The following is a 16,325-nucleotide window of genomic DNA, read 5'->3' as shown; positions in this document are numbered from 1 at the left end:
TCATTTTTGATGAACGTTGTACTGAAGTGAACGAAAAATATAAAAGATGACTGTAATTTTCGACCCAAAATTTACTGATTTTTGGTCCAAAAAAAAAATAGTTTCTCAGGATTTCGGATCCTTTTTTTGCGAGCACTTAAAGGACTTAGCGTTTCCTCAAAGCCAAGTCCTAGTGGTTAGATGAATTTAATTATTTTGTATGAATTCAATTGTTTTTAACTCTTTAAGGATTAAAAAAGTGTACTAGAGGAGCCTTTTAACTCAAAAAAATGATATACAAGTACAAAAAATTCCAATTCTAAAAAATTCCACGGAAATTCTAATAATTCCATTGTTTCCAATGAATTCGAAAAATTCCAGATTTTGAAAAAAAGTTACTAACTATCCTTCAAGTTCAAAATGTATCCAAACTGGATGGATTTGCCTCAAAAATTAAAAAAACAGGGTTAAAGTTTTGCAGTCTAGACGAACTTGTATCAGTCTAAAAAATTAAAGAAACAAATGAAAAAGAAGTGATGAAAAAAACACGACCCTTTAATTATTATAAAACTGATAACAAAAAAGACCTAGTTCTTGACTAATTGATTAGTTTTATAGAAATACTGCAGTCAGTTACAACTAAACCAAGAAGCTTTTTTCTCTATAAGAAAGCACCATACATATTTTAACAACAAATGCCAAAATGTTTAGGTCACGAAGTTTTTACAACAGTTTTCAGACGTATTTGATTGAGCAAATACTCAAACCATAGTCAGAATTAGTCCAATATTAACTAATTCAAAGTCAGCGTCTGTCCTACGCAAACATTTTCCAAGTACATGTGCGGAAAACTACATTTTCGGTCAAAATAAACTATTCCCAAGTGATTTTGCTCGTCTTTAAGTGAGCAAGACTTGAAAATCAACTGAAATGTGACTAAATTAAACTGAGCACTACTTTCCAAAAAAAAGGACTAATTTTTTATAAATGGTCGCCTACTCAGAAACGAATAGTCAAGGCATTTATTTACTCATTAGCCGCAATTTCCTCAAGTCTGGTTGTTTAAACTTTCCTAATTGCAGTACTGGGAAGCGGAATAAAAATTTCAAAACTGCGTGAATCGAAATAGTCACAGGTACTAAATAATCGAGGAGAACATAGATCGATTTAAACACTGCGAGTGCGATACCTCGCTTTAAAAAATTAACAGTGAAACGCTAGTCTATTATTTGCACGTAACAGAATCGGCAAAATAAATATTTCAGTGGTGAAACTTTTCCCTGAAATGAATGATTTAAAACGTCGATAGGGTGCATTAAAAACTCCGATAATTTATACATATTTTATTTGTCAAAAATGGTTTTTACAGCTATGATATGCATTTTCTTTTATAACAGTAAGCATTGCAGACAATGGCAAAAATAAATGATGAGTCTGACAATTTTTCGAACATTACATAAATAATAAATATCTAAGGGTAACCAACGAAGGTACTCAACTAAAAACTGTGACTACTGCACTGCAAATCTACAAGTTTGCGTAATACATGAATTTTCTCGTGCGAAATGATTTCGAAAGTTGCGAAAGCTCTAACGTCAGTTTCCTTATGCGTCTTATCGAGTGTAGATTAAGAATAGTCCAAGCGTTTTAAAAAAATATCAAAAATAACGATCGGTTACGAAAGAAAATTTACATCTGGCTTGAGTCATGGTTGGAGCCTTTCTCGCTGCTTGGCCAATGGGAGGCGTCCGCGTGGCGCGCCGACGGCTGCCATTGGCTGTGACAATCGTGTGTTGTGTTCTTAATAAAAAATCGATAACATTTTGTAAAATTATTATTATTTACTATTTGTAACAAATATGGACTTACAACATGGATTATGGAGTCGTTATTTGTGTGGTGCACCTATGAGTACATAAAATCTAGTCATAAATCACAATGGAAATAATAAGTTTTTCTTGCATAGTCAATATATAAAATACAAAAACTTAACAACATCACTAGTGTCTATTTGGTAAATTGGCACTCAACTAATCGACGAAATTAACTATAGACATCTGTAACGGATAAGCGACTGCTTTCGGGGCAATTGGGAAAAATAACACTGATGATGGGCGCGACGAAACGTCGGCTTTGATTGCGTCTGTGGTTTTTCTTAAGTGTAAAGTGATGTTGGTCAGTTTATATCTAAATATATTGTATTCGTAATTCTATTGTTAGTGGAAGTGTGTGGCCCTGAGCTACCATAGAATTAGAGTAATGAGATGGGTTATTTCACAAGCTAACGTGGAGGATCGGCCGGCAGAAGCGAAATTCAAATTTGGATTACATTATTATTTTGTAGTAGGAACGATAAAAGTATATACTCATGTTCAAATATAGAGTTAAGTCACTTTTCCAACAAGCCCTTTATTCGAAACTAGGAACAAGTTATGAAAAAACTACTTTCAACTAATTTGGTTTATTTGTGGAGTCCTGAATTTTGGAAACCGTTTAGCGGCAAAATCTACAATTGGACTTCATTGTAGGTCAAATTTTGAAATTATTTCGAGTTCAATTCTGAATTCTGAATATTCTAGTTGAATTCTATTGGACTTCGGTTTTTAAGTAAGTCCAATTTCGGACTTCAAGATACAAAAATGCAGTTAAAGTTTCTACAGTCGTAAGAAAAAACTAGTTCTTAATGAATCATAATGCTGAGTCTATAAATAAATTTGGCTTACAAATTTTGTAAGCCAAAACTGCTCATAGTTAGACTCAAATTTTTGATGAGATCGAATTCTAAGTTAAAAATAAGATTTCCAGTTTTAGCTCAAAATTAGAAGCAAATCATTTATTGTTTTAAATTCAATTTCGAAAAAATTTTAAGTATGAGATGCAAAGTCCAGAATTCTGAGTCGCTAAGAGCCAGAATGCTGACTTCTGTACTTGCAAAAACTGAAAATTGGTCTTCCTAATTGAAATTTTAAACTGTAAAATTGGACTTCAGACTTTGAAAAATGTTGGGTAAGTCCAAAATTATTGGACTTCCCAAGTTTGAAGTTCCTTGTCTTGTGGTAGATTTGAAATTTGAAATTCTAGAGATCAAAAGAAATTTGCAAATCATGAATTCTGAAAATTTCTGTAAAAGTTAACTATACTTCAGAATTCCGAAATTTCGAAAAATGGAATTTTGTATATTTGCGTAATATTTACTTGGAAATTCCATGTAAGTAGTCTATTAATTAATTGTATTTACAGTTAGAATTTGGACATCTGAAGTATGAAGTCCATTAAGTGTTAGAATTTTGAAAATTCTAAACTTCGAACTCTAAATCAACTGCAAGGATTTTAAATATGAAATTATGCACTTTAGAATTATGAACTCTACTGTAAATATTAAATTTTCAAACTGCTCGGATCTAAAAATTCGAATTCCGAGTCTAAAAGTCCTTATATGCGTGTAATAATTCTGAAATTCTAGTAGTTAAGTACAATTCAGAAATGCAAAATTCTGAAGAATCAAAAAAAAGAAATTCTGTATATTATTTTCATGATTTTACTGGAAATTTCGAGTAATTATCAAATTAATTAAGATTAAGTATTGTAAAAATTTGGACTTCCGAAGTATGAAATTCGTTTTTAAGTGCTGAAATTTTGAAAAATCTGCAATTACACTCGAATTCTGAACTCCTCCTTTTAACTTTGCAATTCAAAGTTTTACCTCTTGAGGCTATGGAATTGCGAATAACAAATTCAAAATTTGCACCACTTTGAATTCAAAAATGAAATTTTGGATAAAAATTCAAAAATTCTTCAAGGTTATAAATTTAACTACGCGAATTCTAAAATTTTGACTTTCGTACTAAGCTTTCGAATTGCACGGAACTAAAAATTGGACTTTAGAATTCACAGTTTGACCGTCTATACTTATCTGCTTGTGATAACTGATGAGTTTGAATTTCTAGCTTAGAAGAAATTTACAAAAAGTGAATTCTGAACACTTCAATAAAGTTGACTACAATTCAAAATTTCAGAATTCAGAAGCTTTGAAGAATCGAAAATTTCTATAATTCATTAAAATTTTGAATTTTGAAGTCCAAAATTTTTTTCTAAAATCTAATTTGGATTTCTGACTCTACACTGATTCTTGTAAGCTTGCAGGTTCGAATTTCTGAAGTCAGAAGCAGAAGGTGCGAATTAAAAGTTGGAGTTGTTAGCTTGAAATCTATCACTTTTTTCATTTTTTTTAATTTGGTAAAAACCAAAAAAGGGCAATTTCTTGAAAGTTGTTTTTTACTCAGCAAATTCAAAAGTGCCTCAGCTCCCAGATTAGGTCCAATTTTGAATAGCTTCCGGCCCATCCGTGTGAGATAATACCTAATGAGTGTGTACTTAACATAAACCGTCCTATGTTTAGACACTTACAATATAAAAACCTGTCTTACAGCTCATCCTACAGGGTGTTTGCACATCACATAATCATTAAACGATACATTTAAGCCTGGGCGGGTGCGTCAACGAAAGCACAAGATCACAACTCAAAAAAAAAAAATTAACAACACGAGATTGTTTGCATCACAGACTATCACAGATTACATCTGCAATTCTTTTTTTATTACTTAATATGTTCCCTACACTCACTGAATTTCCACTAAATTTTCTATCGCATAAGACAAAGAAACCGACTGTTTCTCGATGTAGTACTTCAGTCCGAAAACTCTCACGATGTCGCCGCAAGGCAGTGAAATTTTTAGGGTTATCACACGTCATTTAACGTTTACACTGCCTCGACAGAACTGACAGCACCTTTATTTGGTTATGACTGGTGAATATTAGTAGAGGCACTCTTTATGATGATATATCAGTCAGGCAATCGCCGACCACTGGCCAATCGGGCCGATGAGTATCCAGAAAAACCATAATAAATTACGCTACTCAACTAGAAGTATCTATGTACAACAATATATATTTCTCTATTAAAAATATCATAAATATACTCTCTTAGGAAACAAAATTTTAGTCCAAACTTATGACTAAGGCGTCTAGGTGCTGATATATATGCAAGTAGCCGAGTAGCGAAAGACCGCGCCAAAGTCACACTAATTCAGTGACGAACTGTACGCAATGACCTTGACTCTGTCCCTCGCGGTATATATCATAAATATTAATTCTATTTTAGTACTATTTGTATAATGATTATTGCTATATATTTCCCATGGTAAACAATCATCTCTAAAAAACAAAGGAACAACACATTGCAGGATATTGCTATGGTAGACGGCACTGCGCACCGGTCAGTGGTCAGCTTCTAGTGTAAACCAAAGCATTTTTATTACTACTATTTTAGAGTTATGTGGTTACTAACCGAGGGCTCGTGCCGAATTTCCTCCCTGCATCATAATACTGCAAAGGTACATTTAATACCCTAACATATTAAGTAACTAAGGCGGCGCCAAATGGAATGGATATCACTCACTCTGCGTGGAAGATCACCAAATTACACTAGTTGACGTGTACACGGCGCGCGAGAGGGACATGCTTTCCGGCACCGGCTGTACAGCCATCGAATGAAATCGTTTATAAAAATAACACAAGTGACACTACTTTTATGGGCGACAGTGCATCAACTGTCGCTGCTACAGAGATAAAAAATTAAAAACCTAAAATGGGCCATAATTCCACCGAAAATCGTAAATATTTATCAAATATTTACATTACATTGTATTAAAAAAATGTCAATTAGAAGAGAAAAAGAATTGTGTTCCTAAGTTTATGTAAAATTGGCATTGAAAAGTCACAGTTTATTTGATTTCTTTAAAAGTTTATAAAAAAAAACTGTTTTTTAATATCAGTAGTAATACTATTATAACTATTATAAGAAATAAAAATGTAAATAAAATATTGATTAAAACATGAGGAAAAAGTAAGTAGGGTTAATGTAAAATGTTCGGCTGTTAATTCTGGCAATAAATGGCAACAAAGAAAAAAAAGAAAAAATGTATTGACATTTTTATTCTCCTTTTCAAACCTTTAGCAAAAAAAACAACAGCGTATTTACATTTTTTTAAGTTAAATGGGTGTTATAGTGGATTTTAGTGAAAAAAGTGACAAGAAAACCCACCAATTTTCGTAAAAGAGAAAAATAATTATGAAAACTGACAGTTTTTGCTAAAGATTGTAAAGTTTTTCAAACTCAAAAGCTCATATTTCAGCATTTAATAAACCCTTAAAGCAAAATAAAGGCCAAAATGTGGCCGAAATGGATGTTCTCCCTCAAAACTTCTGTGTCTTCTTCAACATTATTCAGCAAAGTAAAAAACTTTTTCAGGATTTTTGGAAAATAATAATATTTCCGATGAAGTTCGAATTTTGCTACAAGTGTGTAAAAACCAACGTAAAATACGAAGACGTATTTTTTTAATTAATTTTATTCCAAGGTGTTTAAAAACTTCAACAATGAAGTAATAATATAATAAATATAAGAAATACGTGAATGTAAATAAAATTAATACAGAGGGAGTTTAAAGTAACGCATAAAATTCATATTCTTGTTGAGTCATTTAAAAAAAAACCTCAAAAAGTCGATTTTGTTTGAAAATGCTACATTCTGACACCACTGTAACATTTGTGACGTTATTAGTTTTTGGGTAATGAGGTTATTTTTAATGGCAACCGACTTCTTTATCTTTCAGACAAGTAAAACAAAAAAACTGAAAAATTAATTTAAAAAAAATAAAAAAAGAAGAAAACAATGTAAAAAATTAAAAACTTAATAATTACACATAAATGGCTATATTTTCGATTTTGCTTTATTTTGTAAAGGACAATTGTTGTTTTGTTTTTTTTTTAAATATAAAAATAAAAATATGAATTTTATGCGTTATATACTTAAACTCACTCTATATATCTCCGTCCTCAGTGATTGAAGTGACCTTTTAAATTAAAATAAAAAACTGAATCGCTAAATGAAGAAAAAGTAAGAAAAATATACTGATTAAGACAGAATAATGAATTTTAGATTTTGAGAAAGAAATAACAAGGGTTACTATTCGTTACACCAAAACCTTAAATTTCTATTCAGCTAATATTTGAAAATAAAAACCTTGTTTATTGCTCACAATAGAGAAAAAACACAAAAATTTTCATATACAGGATGTCCAAAAATTGGGACAACAATTCAGTGGTAGGTACATACGTTGTTGAGAAGAAAGTGTTAATTACACGAAAAGTATGAAAAATTTTCAAAAATTTATTTTGTTAACTTCTTCAGTTTTCATTTTAATGTTAACTTTCACACTAAATAATCGTTTCCTAACACAATAATAAAAAAAAATTAAATTTACGATCCCATAGCAATTTTTTGAATTAAAAAAAATTTAAATTTTCAAAAAAATTAAATTTGTAGTTGTGCCAACATTGCTTATTTCCTAAGAAACCGTTAAAAAAATAATTAATTTTTAATCACGATTGCTAGACGTTACCACATCACTTCTTTAAAATTCGTTATTTATCGTAAAAACTTCGATAGATATTTTTTTTTACTATTTTTACCTTCTTCTTATTTCTCTACCATATCCCACTAAGTTGGTGCGCCAATTTTTGAATCCTCTGTAGAGTCTTTTAATCTCAAACCTCAAACTATTTCGCACTTTTTCTGATTTCTTATAAATTCTTGAACTTTACACCTTCAAAGTCACGTGTGTGCACCTTTAAAAATTCAGTTTTTTTGTCACAATAAGATAGCTGTTTGTGCAAAGAAATAGGAAAATTGAATTTGTAAAATACGGTGAGGAATTCTATAACGTTTTTTTTATTTTAAAATGGAAAAGTGAAACTTTTCAATAAAAAATAGGTATATTTTAAAGAAAAAAACAGCTTTTGAATTTTTTTGTTTAATTTGTTTTATTGTAATATTTCTTAATGATTTTTGCGTATTCAATAATTAAAAAAAAAACATTTCAAGTAGAAAACACACTTACTACCTCTTCCTTCTCAATTCTTTTGATCCTAAGATACTTATCTCACGAGATCAGCTATTAAAAAAAGTTGTTATATAATTTTGTTTTATACAGTTTCCCTTCTCCATATTCTTACCATAATTTTTTTAATTGCCGTGTGTTTTTAATCATTAAACCAAAAATAAGGTGTTTTCTGTTTCTCTTGTTCGCACAACAATAAATAAAGAATAAAAAAAATAATTGAAAATTATTACAACTGAAAGCAAAAATAAACCATGTCATTCGTGTAGGTACCCAGGAGCATTTCCCTCTCGTTCGCGTTGAAAAACTGAGGCGGACTCACCCTTAACTCTTAAATGTACACCATTAACTAAGTTATAATTCTATCACAGCTCTTACAGATGCCATACAAGCAGCCCTTATAACAACAACGTAATAATTAGCCCGTTCAAGCCACCGCCAGTAGTGATTGCACCTAATGCGGACTCTCCTCCTCGGTATCGAGAGGACTCGGCGACAGGAACTTGCGTACATATTTGGGATAGTGCGTCTTCTCGTGCGCTTTGAGGATCGTCGACCTGGAGAACGTCTTTCCGCACAACGCGCACCGGAAGGGCCGCTCGCCCGTGTGCACCCTGCAGTGGTCCTTCATGTGGTGGCGCAGCTTGAAGGCCTTCCCGCAGAACTCGCACTTGAAGGGCCGGTCGCCGGTGTGCACCGGCAGATGGGCGATCAGCGAGCTCACGTCGGGGAAGCTCTTGCCGCAGAACTTGCACAGCACGACGCCGCCGCCGGCCTCCGCCAGGTCCACGTCCATGGTGGGCGGCTGGTCGGTGGGGTCGGGGGGCGGCACGCCGCCGCCGAAGAACGGCGGCGGCTGCAGCTGCTCGCGGTACTTGAGCGTCTCCAGCGAGTGCGACAGGATGTGCCGGGTCAGCTTGCTCTGGTGGGGGAACGAAGAGCCGCAGTACATGCAGGGGTACAGCCGGGGCGAGCCCTCGCGCTCCAGCTCCTGCAACCAAACAATGACCACATCAACTTCTTGAGAAGCAGGGGGGGTGAGGGGAACGGGCGCCGTCCACAAGAAGTTGACGCTCATTTGTTTGGCTGAGGGAGGCTGGTTTTTTGATTTTTTTTTTTATGAAGATTCGAGCGAATGCGACAAGGGGGACGCGCGGCCGCGGAGCTTCCGGCCAAATGATTGTCAACTTCCTGACGGCAGAGGCGTACCGGAATTTTTGTGTTTTTTTTTTGAGTTAAGGGGGGGAGGACACGATCCTGAAGGCGGCGGGGGGCACACTAGTGGACGTCACAACAATAAAAACACTACTTTTTTTACTACCATACAGCGCGCTGTCCAACTTCTATTTAGTCTATGGGACATTTTTTCTTTTGCAAATATTTTGAAAACCAAAATGATAAGCAATCATGAACAAAATTGGTTTTTCTCCCTTTTTTTTCGAGGTTTCTCACTCTGAGTTGACTAAAATTAACCCTAGTAGCACAATTTTGCTGAGTTATCTAGCGGTTATCTAACGTTATATAACCGTTAGTTATGTTAGACTCAGCTTATATAACGGATATCTAACCAAAGTTATGTTTAGCGTAAATAACCATGGCTATATTACGGTTATATAACCATTACATAACCGTTATATAACAGTTATATAACCGTTATATAACAGTTATATAACCGTTATATAACAGTTATATAACCGCTATATAACAGTTATATAACGGTTATGTTTCTTAAGCATCACAGCCCATGTTGGATTAAGTGTTATCTAACCATGGTTATGTCTGGCGTATACAGCAAAGGTTATGTGGCGGTTATATAACTGCTATATATGTGATTCAATATAGCGTATGCTAGATTCAGTTTATATATCGGTGATCTAAGCAGGGTTATGTTACAGTTATATTTGATATGTCGCCGGCTTTTTGTATTAATAATAACAAATCAAATTAATTAATCTAAGAAGTTTTTGGTTATATGGTTATATGACCGTTTCCAAAGCTTTTATACATTTTAAAATCCTAACTTGTAAGCAAAAATATTCTCCTCTGATAGAAAAACATTATTTTTACTTTTTAGTGCATCTTTTAAATAAAGGCTCTTTTCTAAAAAAACATTTTTTTATATTTTTTATTTATTGCTTTTTAGTTTTTACTTATTCTAAACATCTTTTTCTCAGATATGATAAATCGTCTGAAAATTTGAATACAGCCATAAACGGTTAAAAGCCTGGCTCAGTGGGCGCCAACTTTGTTGTTTTAAATAGAAAAACATTATTTTTTACTTTTTAGTGCATCTTTTGAATAAAAACTTTTTTCTAAAAAAACATTTTTTTTTATCTATTGTTTTTTAGTCTTCACTTATTTTAAACATTTTTTTCTCTGAGATTTAGTTTCGCCGTATTATTGTAACACCATTATTTTGCTAATTTGTGCAAACTTGTTTAGTGGTATGTGATAGAAAACAGCTGTTAGCATTGAAAGCACATCCTAACCTCTGTTCTGTGTCTATACTCTATCGTCCAAGATAAATGAATATAAAAAAATAGCGACATTTGTTTGTAACTAAACGTAATTAAAATAATTATGTATTAATATATTTGCCAATGACCAATATACCGTTAATGTTGGTATAAGTTACGGTATGTACACATCGAAAACCCATTTGTAAACATATCCTAAAACTTCAAAATTTCATTTAAGGGGTAATTAACTATGTAGATTGGCATTTTCACGCAGACTACGTAAGTATGCAAAATTTCAGTTCATTGGGACAACGGGAACCTTTTCAAATTTGGCTCCAAAAATATTAAACAGACAGACAGACAACAAAGCAAGTTAAATAAAAGCTTTCAAAAATAAAATTATTATTGGAAGAAAAAACTAGGGTTTTTATTAAATTAAATATACAAACTCATGTTTTAGTGAAAAAAACAAAACATGCTTAGAAACGAATGTTAGTAATTTTATTTACGATTTTTGAAATTTTTTTAACACGTGCCTGCAGTGAACAAGGGAATTTATTTCGAATAACTTTAGAGGAAAGTTTCAAATTTTCCATGTTATTTTCTTTGTAACAACCTAATTTTATAAACAAATCCCCTTAGAATCACAAATTAGTGATAACAAAGAATTTTAGTTAGTAATTTTTTGTAAGCTGCTAATAAACACAACAAACTCAGATCAAAAAACAAATTAGTGCCCATTTGAAATGAAAAATAACTGGATCCAAACCCGGACAATTTTAATTTTGCGAAGCGGCAGTTTTTATTAAATTAGAAAAGAATTCAAGCACCATTTTCCAAAACTCGTATCTGTTCATGAATCTATGGCCACATCAAGTAAAGAATTCCCGCGAAAGTTAATTAAATCCTCACAAAACCGTTTTACTGTTAATCATAAATCTCCAGTTCCACTTTTTCGTTTTTATTCCATCTAGTCAAGAAAATGTCATTTTAAAGAACGATGTGCAATAATTAACCGCCGGTTGAAAGAAAATTATTAAATGTTTAAGAAGCAAAAGCGTGACAAGCGAGCCAATTTTTGTTGCAGCGACTGCAACAAACTGTGCAATTGTCATCGTCATCGTCGCAGAATATTGAGCACTTTTTACCTTTGGTGGTAATTCCAACAAAGATGAAAACGTCAAGACTGTGGGAACGAAACGAACTCGCAAAATTGCAAATTGGATTTGAATTTTTTTTTTCATAAACAACGATACGTCAATCTACTTACAGAATCGTGGGGGTGTCTCGAAAAGTCTGATGAACTCTCTCCTGTATTTTTGTCTTCTAGACCTCCGCTCCAGTCAACTTCCTTCTTGAGGCTCTGAAACAATAACGTTCTCGTGTAGTAGGCTCACTGAGTAGGCAGATGGAAACGAGTTAATTGTATTCGTTAATGACTCAATGCTAAATGTTTTGACGGCACCAAGAATAAATTTCGCAAACTAAAACTGGTTTTAATATCTTTCCATTACACTAACGTTCGTAATTCGTAAAAACGGCACCAAAATGCGAGTTTCAACATTAAATTAACCGATAGTTTGCAAAATTCGATCCACTGAAACAGATTTTACAGGAAAATTCAATAGTTGGTTGTTTGGAGACTTAGGGCATTATTCAGTCAACCTATTTTTGATTTCCAATTTTTTTAAAACTACGAACAGTGAATCAAAATGGACGCTAACTGTAAAAAGTACTTAAAAAAAACGCAAAATATTCAATTAGAACTTGTCTTGTGTTTCTGCGGTTTTGAGTAAAAGTGACTAGAATAAACATATTTAGCGATTTCTTTTGTGATTTATGCTTATGTATTTATTAAGACATCATTATATTCCATTGGTATATGAAAGGCAATACAAAAGGGTGTAACAAAAGCACGAATTACAATAAGGAAACGTGTATTATTTTCATTACTGAATAAATATTGCACTCATGTTGAAAAATGTGTACTGAGCCTTTGTTTCAGTTTGCATACAAGAAAAAACTATCAAAAGCTGCATTTTTTATTTTATTATGTATATTGTTTTTTTTTACTTATTTTTATATCAATTAATTTATTTTCGCGCTGTATACTGATGTTTCTGGTGGTTTCTAAAAACTGCAAAAGCTTTTAATTTCAGTCATTATTATTAATGGGAATTATTCGGAATTATTTGAAGTACATTCATTTGCAAATGAATGGGATCATCGGCGAGATTTGCAAAATAAAATTTATAACGAAAGCGATGAAAAATAATAAATGTTTGGTTTACGGAGTTATTTATACACTTATACAGACTGAGTTTCCTAAGGCTATTTATTCAAGCTAAATACTTCATTTTTTCTCTGTGTATGTGATTTTTTCCCGCTTATGACGAACTAGGTTTGGCTTAAAATGTGATGCAATTTTCTTCTAATAACGAACTCTTGACCAAACTTTAAATAATATGTTGGGGTTGATAATGAAAAAGCAGGAAAAGTAACATTTTAATCAGTGAAAAAATATTTTCTTTAAACATAAGTACAGAGTGATAAGAGAATTCAGAATATTTTTCCCTTCGTTTTGAGACCTGGAGGCAACTTAGCGTCTAGAAATTCATTCAAAAATTGCACATCAGTACAATATTCCAAAGTTTAGAATTAGATTAAACTAGTCACGTTTAATTAATTATAATTAATTTTAATTATAAATAATTGTAGAAATATTCTAAAAAAGTTTACAACAAAAACAAAACAAAAGCTAAATTCGGTGCGATAATTTTGTTTTTGAGGTATATTTAATAAAAATATTGTTTCAGTAGACTCACCTTGTATGCAAGAAGTCAAAATTCTAAGAGACATAAAATTTGTTACTTAGTGAAGCAATTTTTAAATAAATTATAAGCATTATTGATCAATTTTTATTATTATTTTTTTCAATTAACGTTAAAAAATAATCCATAGAATACCACAGAAAGTTCAATAAATTAGAAAATGTTTCTCAAAAATTTTACTCAAATATTTTATCATGCAGCAACAAAAAAAAATCGACAAATTCTTTTCAATTTTTTCTTAATTTCTTCTGATATTTCCATTGTCATGAATGTTTTTACCAAATATATTTGACACCTTGTTGTTTGTTTAAGAAAAAAATACTGAAAAACAAATGACACTGCAAACTTTTTTCAGTTAAAAAATATCTGAATAATTAGAAACTTAATTTAAACCTATAACACCACAAAATGGCCATCCTCCAGTGAGAAAACAACAAAACGTCGATAAAAATTTTTCTTTTTTCCATAAATAAAGCATAATTTCGTTAAATCGAAAAAAAAAATAATGTTTCTTGACATATTACACTTTTCGTGTCGTCCAAGAACACGATTGTTTAGTGAACTTCGAAAAAATAAACCGACAAATTATTTTGCAAGTTTTTGAAGTAAAACGTATCTTTTTTTTGAGGTAAATACTTTCTTAGAGAAACCGACAAAGAAAAAATTAAAAAAAAAATATTTTTCAGAAAAAAGCTTTTATTTAAAAGATGCACTAAAATAGATAGCGACATTTATTTGTAACGAAACGAAATGAAAATGATTAGGTATTAATATATATTCTAATGGCCAACATACCGTTAATGTTGGTATAAGTTACGGTATATAAACATCAAAAACCCATTTGTAAACATAATCTAAACCTTCGAAACCCCATTTATGGGGTACTTAACCACATAGAATTGCATTGTCACGCAGATTACGTAAGTATGCAAAATTTCAGTTCATTGGGACAAAGGGAACCCTTTCAAATTTGGCACCAAAAATATGAAACAGACATACAGACAACAGAGCAAGTTAAATAAAAACTTTTAAAACGTGAAGTGAAACTGAAGTTTTATAGCAAAATTAATTCAAAAAAATCAAATCAAATGATTTACAAAAATACAAACAATATTTTTTGTATCTAAGTACCACTATTTCAAAAAGACAGTTTCAATACCTTTTGATATTAATAAATATATTTTCAAACAAAAACAGAGTGATTAGGCTTTTGAAAGGGAAGTTCTAATTTAAGAAAAAAAATTATTGCTCGTTTTGTTTTTGAGTTAGGAGTGGTTTTATTTTTGAAATTTTCAGTCTTTGTAGCCTTTGATTTCAAGTCAAGACGCGCTATTTTTCCATACAAAACCATAGAAATGAAAGCTTGTCGCTTTTCAAAGGAAAATAAAACGAAAAATACAATACGATAATAGCCGGTATCTACAGAAATGTATACTGTATGGTATATGATTATCCATAAACATATCCATAAGCAAAAACCGATTAATTCAATTATCGTTCGAAAGCGTTAACCAGTTGTATGTAAACATTATCGGTAAAAAGAATATTTTTCGTTATGCAAGGCACTCACCAGAGGCACTTGTTGAACTGGTGGCATGTTGGAAGGTCCCGGAAGAGGTTCAGTGATCGGCGAGGGTAACCTCGTGCATATAATCGGGGCGTTCATTCCCGGACAGGCCGCCACCATGTTGTTGCTGTTACTGTGAATTGTCATGTCGCTCGGACCGCAATCGCTTGTCACCGGCGAACTAACATTCCGGGTGTTTTCCGGTGACGACGCCCTTTTCGCATCGTTCTCCTGGTGCTCGAGGGGCGACCGACACACCCTCAGGTTCTGCACGGGCGGCGACTGCGACGACGGATGGAGGCGGTCGTTCTCGTCCACGGACGGCGAGCGCGACGCCGGCCTCCGGGTGAGCTCCGTCGGCTCCGTCTGCTCCGGTTCCTGGAAAAATTTTTTTTTCAACTTAGATAGCGTTTTTATTTTATACTTTCGAAGATTAGACGTTTTTTGTCCTCTAAATGGAGATGTCCTCTTAAGAGAAATAATAGTATTTATCTACAGGGTGAGTCATTGAAATGGGCGTGCTAGATTGCACGTACACTGTCAAAGATATCGAAATCAATCAAATGGCACTGCAAAAGGGAAGTCAAAGTGCACGTTCTAAAATTACTTCGCCCAATACAGGGTGTTTCATTTTTACAGTGCAGCCGTTAACATAGTTTTTTATACGGCACTCCCTATATATTTGTACATTTTTAAATTTGCACTTTTTTGGGCTTTATAATTAAGTTTAGTTTTTGCAATTTGCTTTAACCGTTCGGAAGTTATTTAATTTTTTCTACAATTTAGTGCGTCTGCAGGCACATTATTAAAAAATCGCAGTACCCTTGGTTTTTGGGATATCAAGTTGGGACTTTGTCCGTGGGTAACCAAATGTCTGAGGTATCTTTCGGTGACAAGAACATAAATTTTCATTGTAGCATCACCTTGCTGTGACACATTCATTTTGGTAAATTTTGAAGGACCATAACTTGATTTTTTTACATAGCACCTTCTGTATTTTATTACTAATTATTATTCAGCGTCTCATTTTACATGTTTTTTACCTCTTTAGTTTTTTCCAAAAGTTGATAGTTTTGGAGATAATTCGGTTTTTCTGAAAAATGCACACAGAATCTCTCGGATATTAATGTAGGGTGCTATGAAAAACAATACTTTTTGACATAGTAATGTCAAAATGGCATTTATAGTACGTCACTTTTTGATTCTATTGTGAAAATGAATTTTTCGCGTAAAATGCTTATTATCTTGAAATCTCATTTAGACATAAACTTTAATAAAATTTTGACAAGAAATTATTAAATAAAAATGACAATGAAGAAATAATAAAACTAAGATATAACAAATCAACAGAGATAACATATTACTTTCGGTAACAAAATTGTTTAAAATGACGGCATTCTTAAGCAATAAAGTAATATATTGGTCATTGATCATTTCTACAAAAAGCTTTTTAAATTCTTTCTTGCATATTTTTCTAGTAGTACCGCCTTTTTTTTTCATTTTCATTTTTTCATGACTTTGCCAAATC

At 32.4% G+C, this 16,325-nt stretch overlaps 1 protein-coding gene across 2 annotated transcripts in view; it reads right to left on the bottom strand.

Moving 5' to 3' along the window:
* LOC660399 (zinc finger and BTB domain-containing protein 49) overlaps window positions 1–16,325 on the bottom strand; it is a 44,740-nt gene that overhangs the window by 11,171 nt on the left and 17,244 nt on the right. For both annotated transcript variants that reach the window (XM_015984022.2, XM_008200472.3), the window contains exons 3-4: window positions 14,801–15,175; window positions 11,670–11,762 (exon numbers count right to left, since the gene is read on the bottom strand). In XM_015984022.2, the coding sequence (XP_015839508.1) occupies window positions 11,670–11,762; window positions 14,801–15,175 (468 nt within the window). The remainder of the gene's footprint in view (window positions 1–11,669; window positions 11,763–14,800; window positions 15,176–16,325) is intronic.

This window comes from Tribolium castaneum, chromosome 7, assembly GCF_031307605.1.
Source record: "Tribolium castaneum strain GA2 chromosome 7, icTriCast1.1, whole genome shotgun sequence".
In the NCBI taxonomy this organism is placed as follows: domain Eukaryota; kingdom Metazoa; phylum Arthropoda; class Insecta; order Coleoptera; family Tenebrionidae; genus Tribolium; species Tribolium castaneum.
Note: the sequence above shows the minus strand (reverse complement) of the source record. Positions and strands in the feature narration are given on the sequence as shown.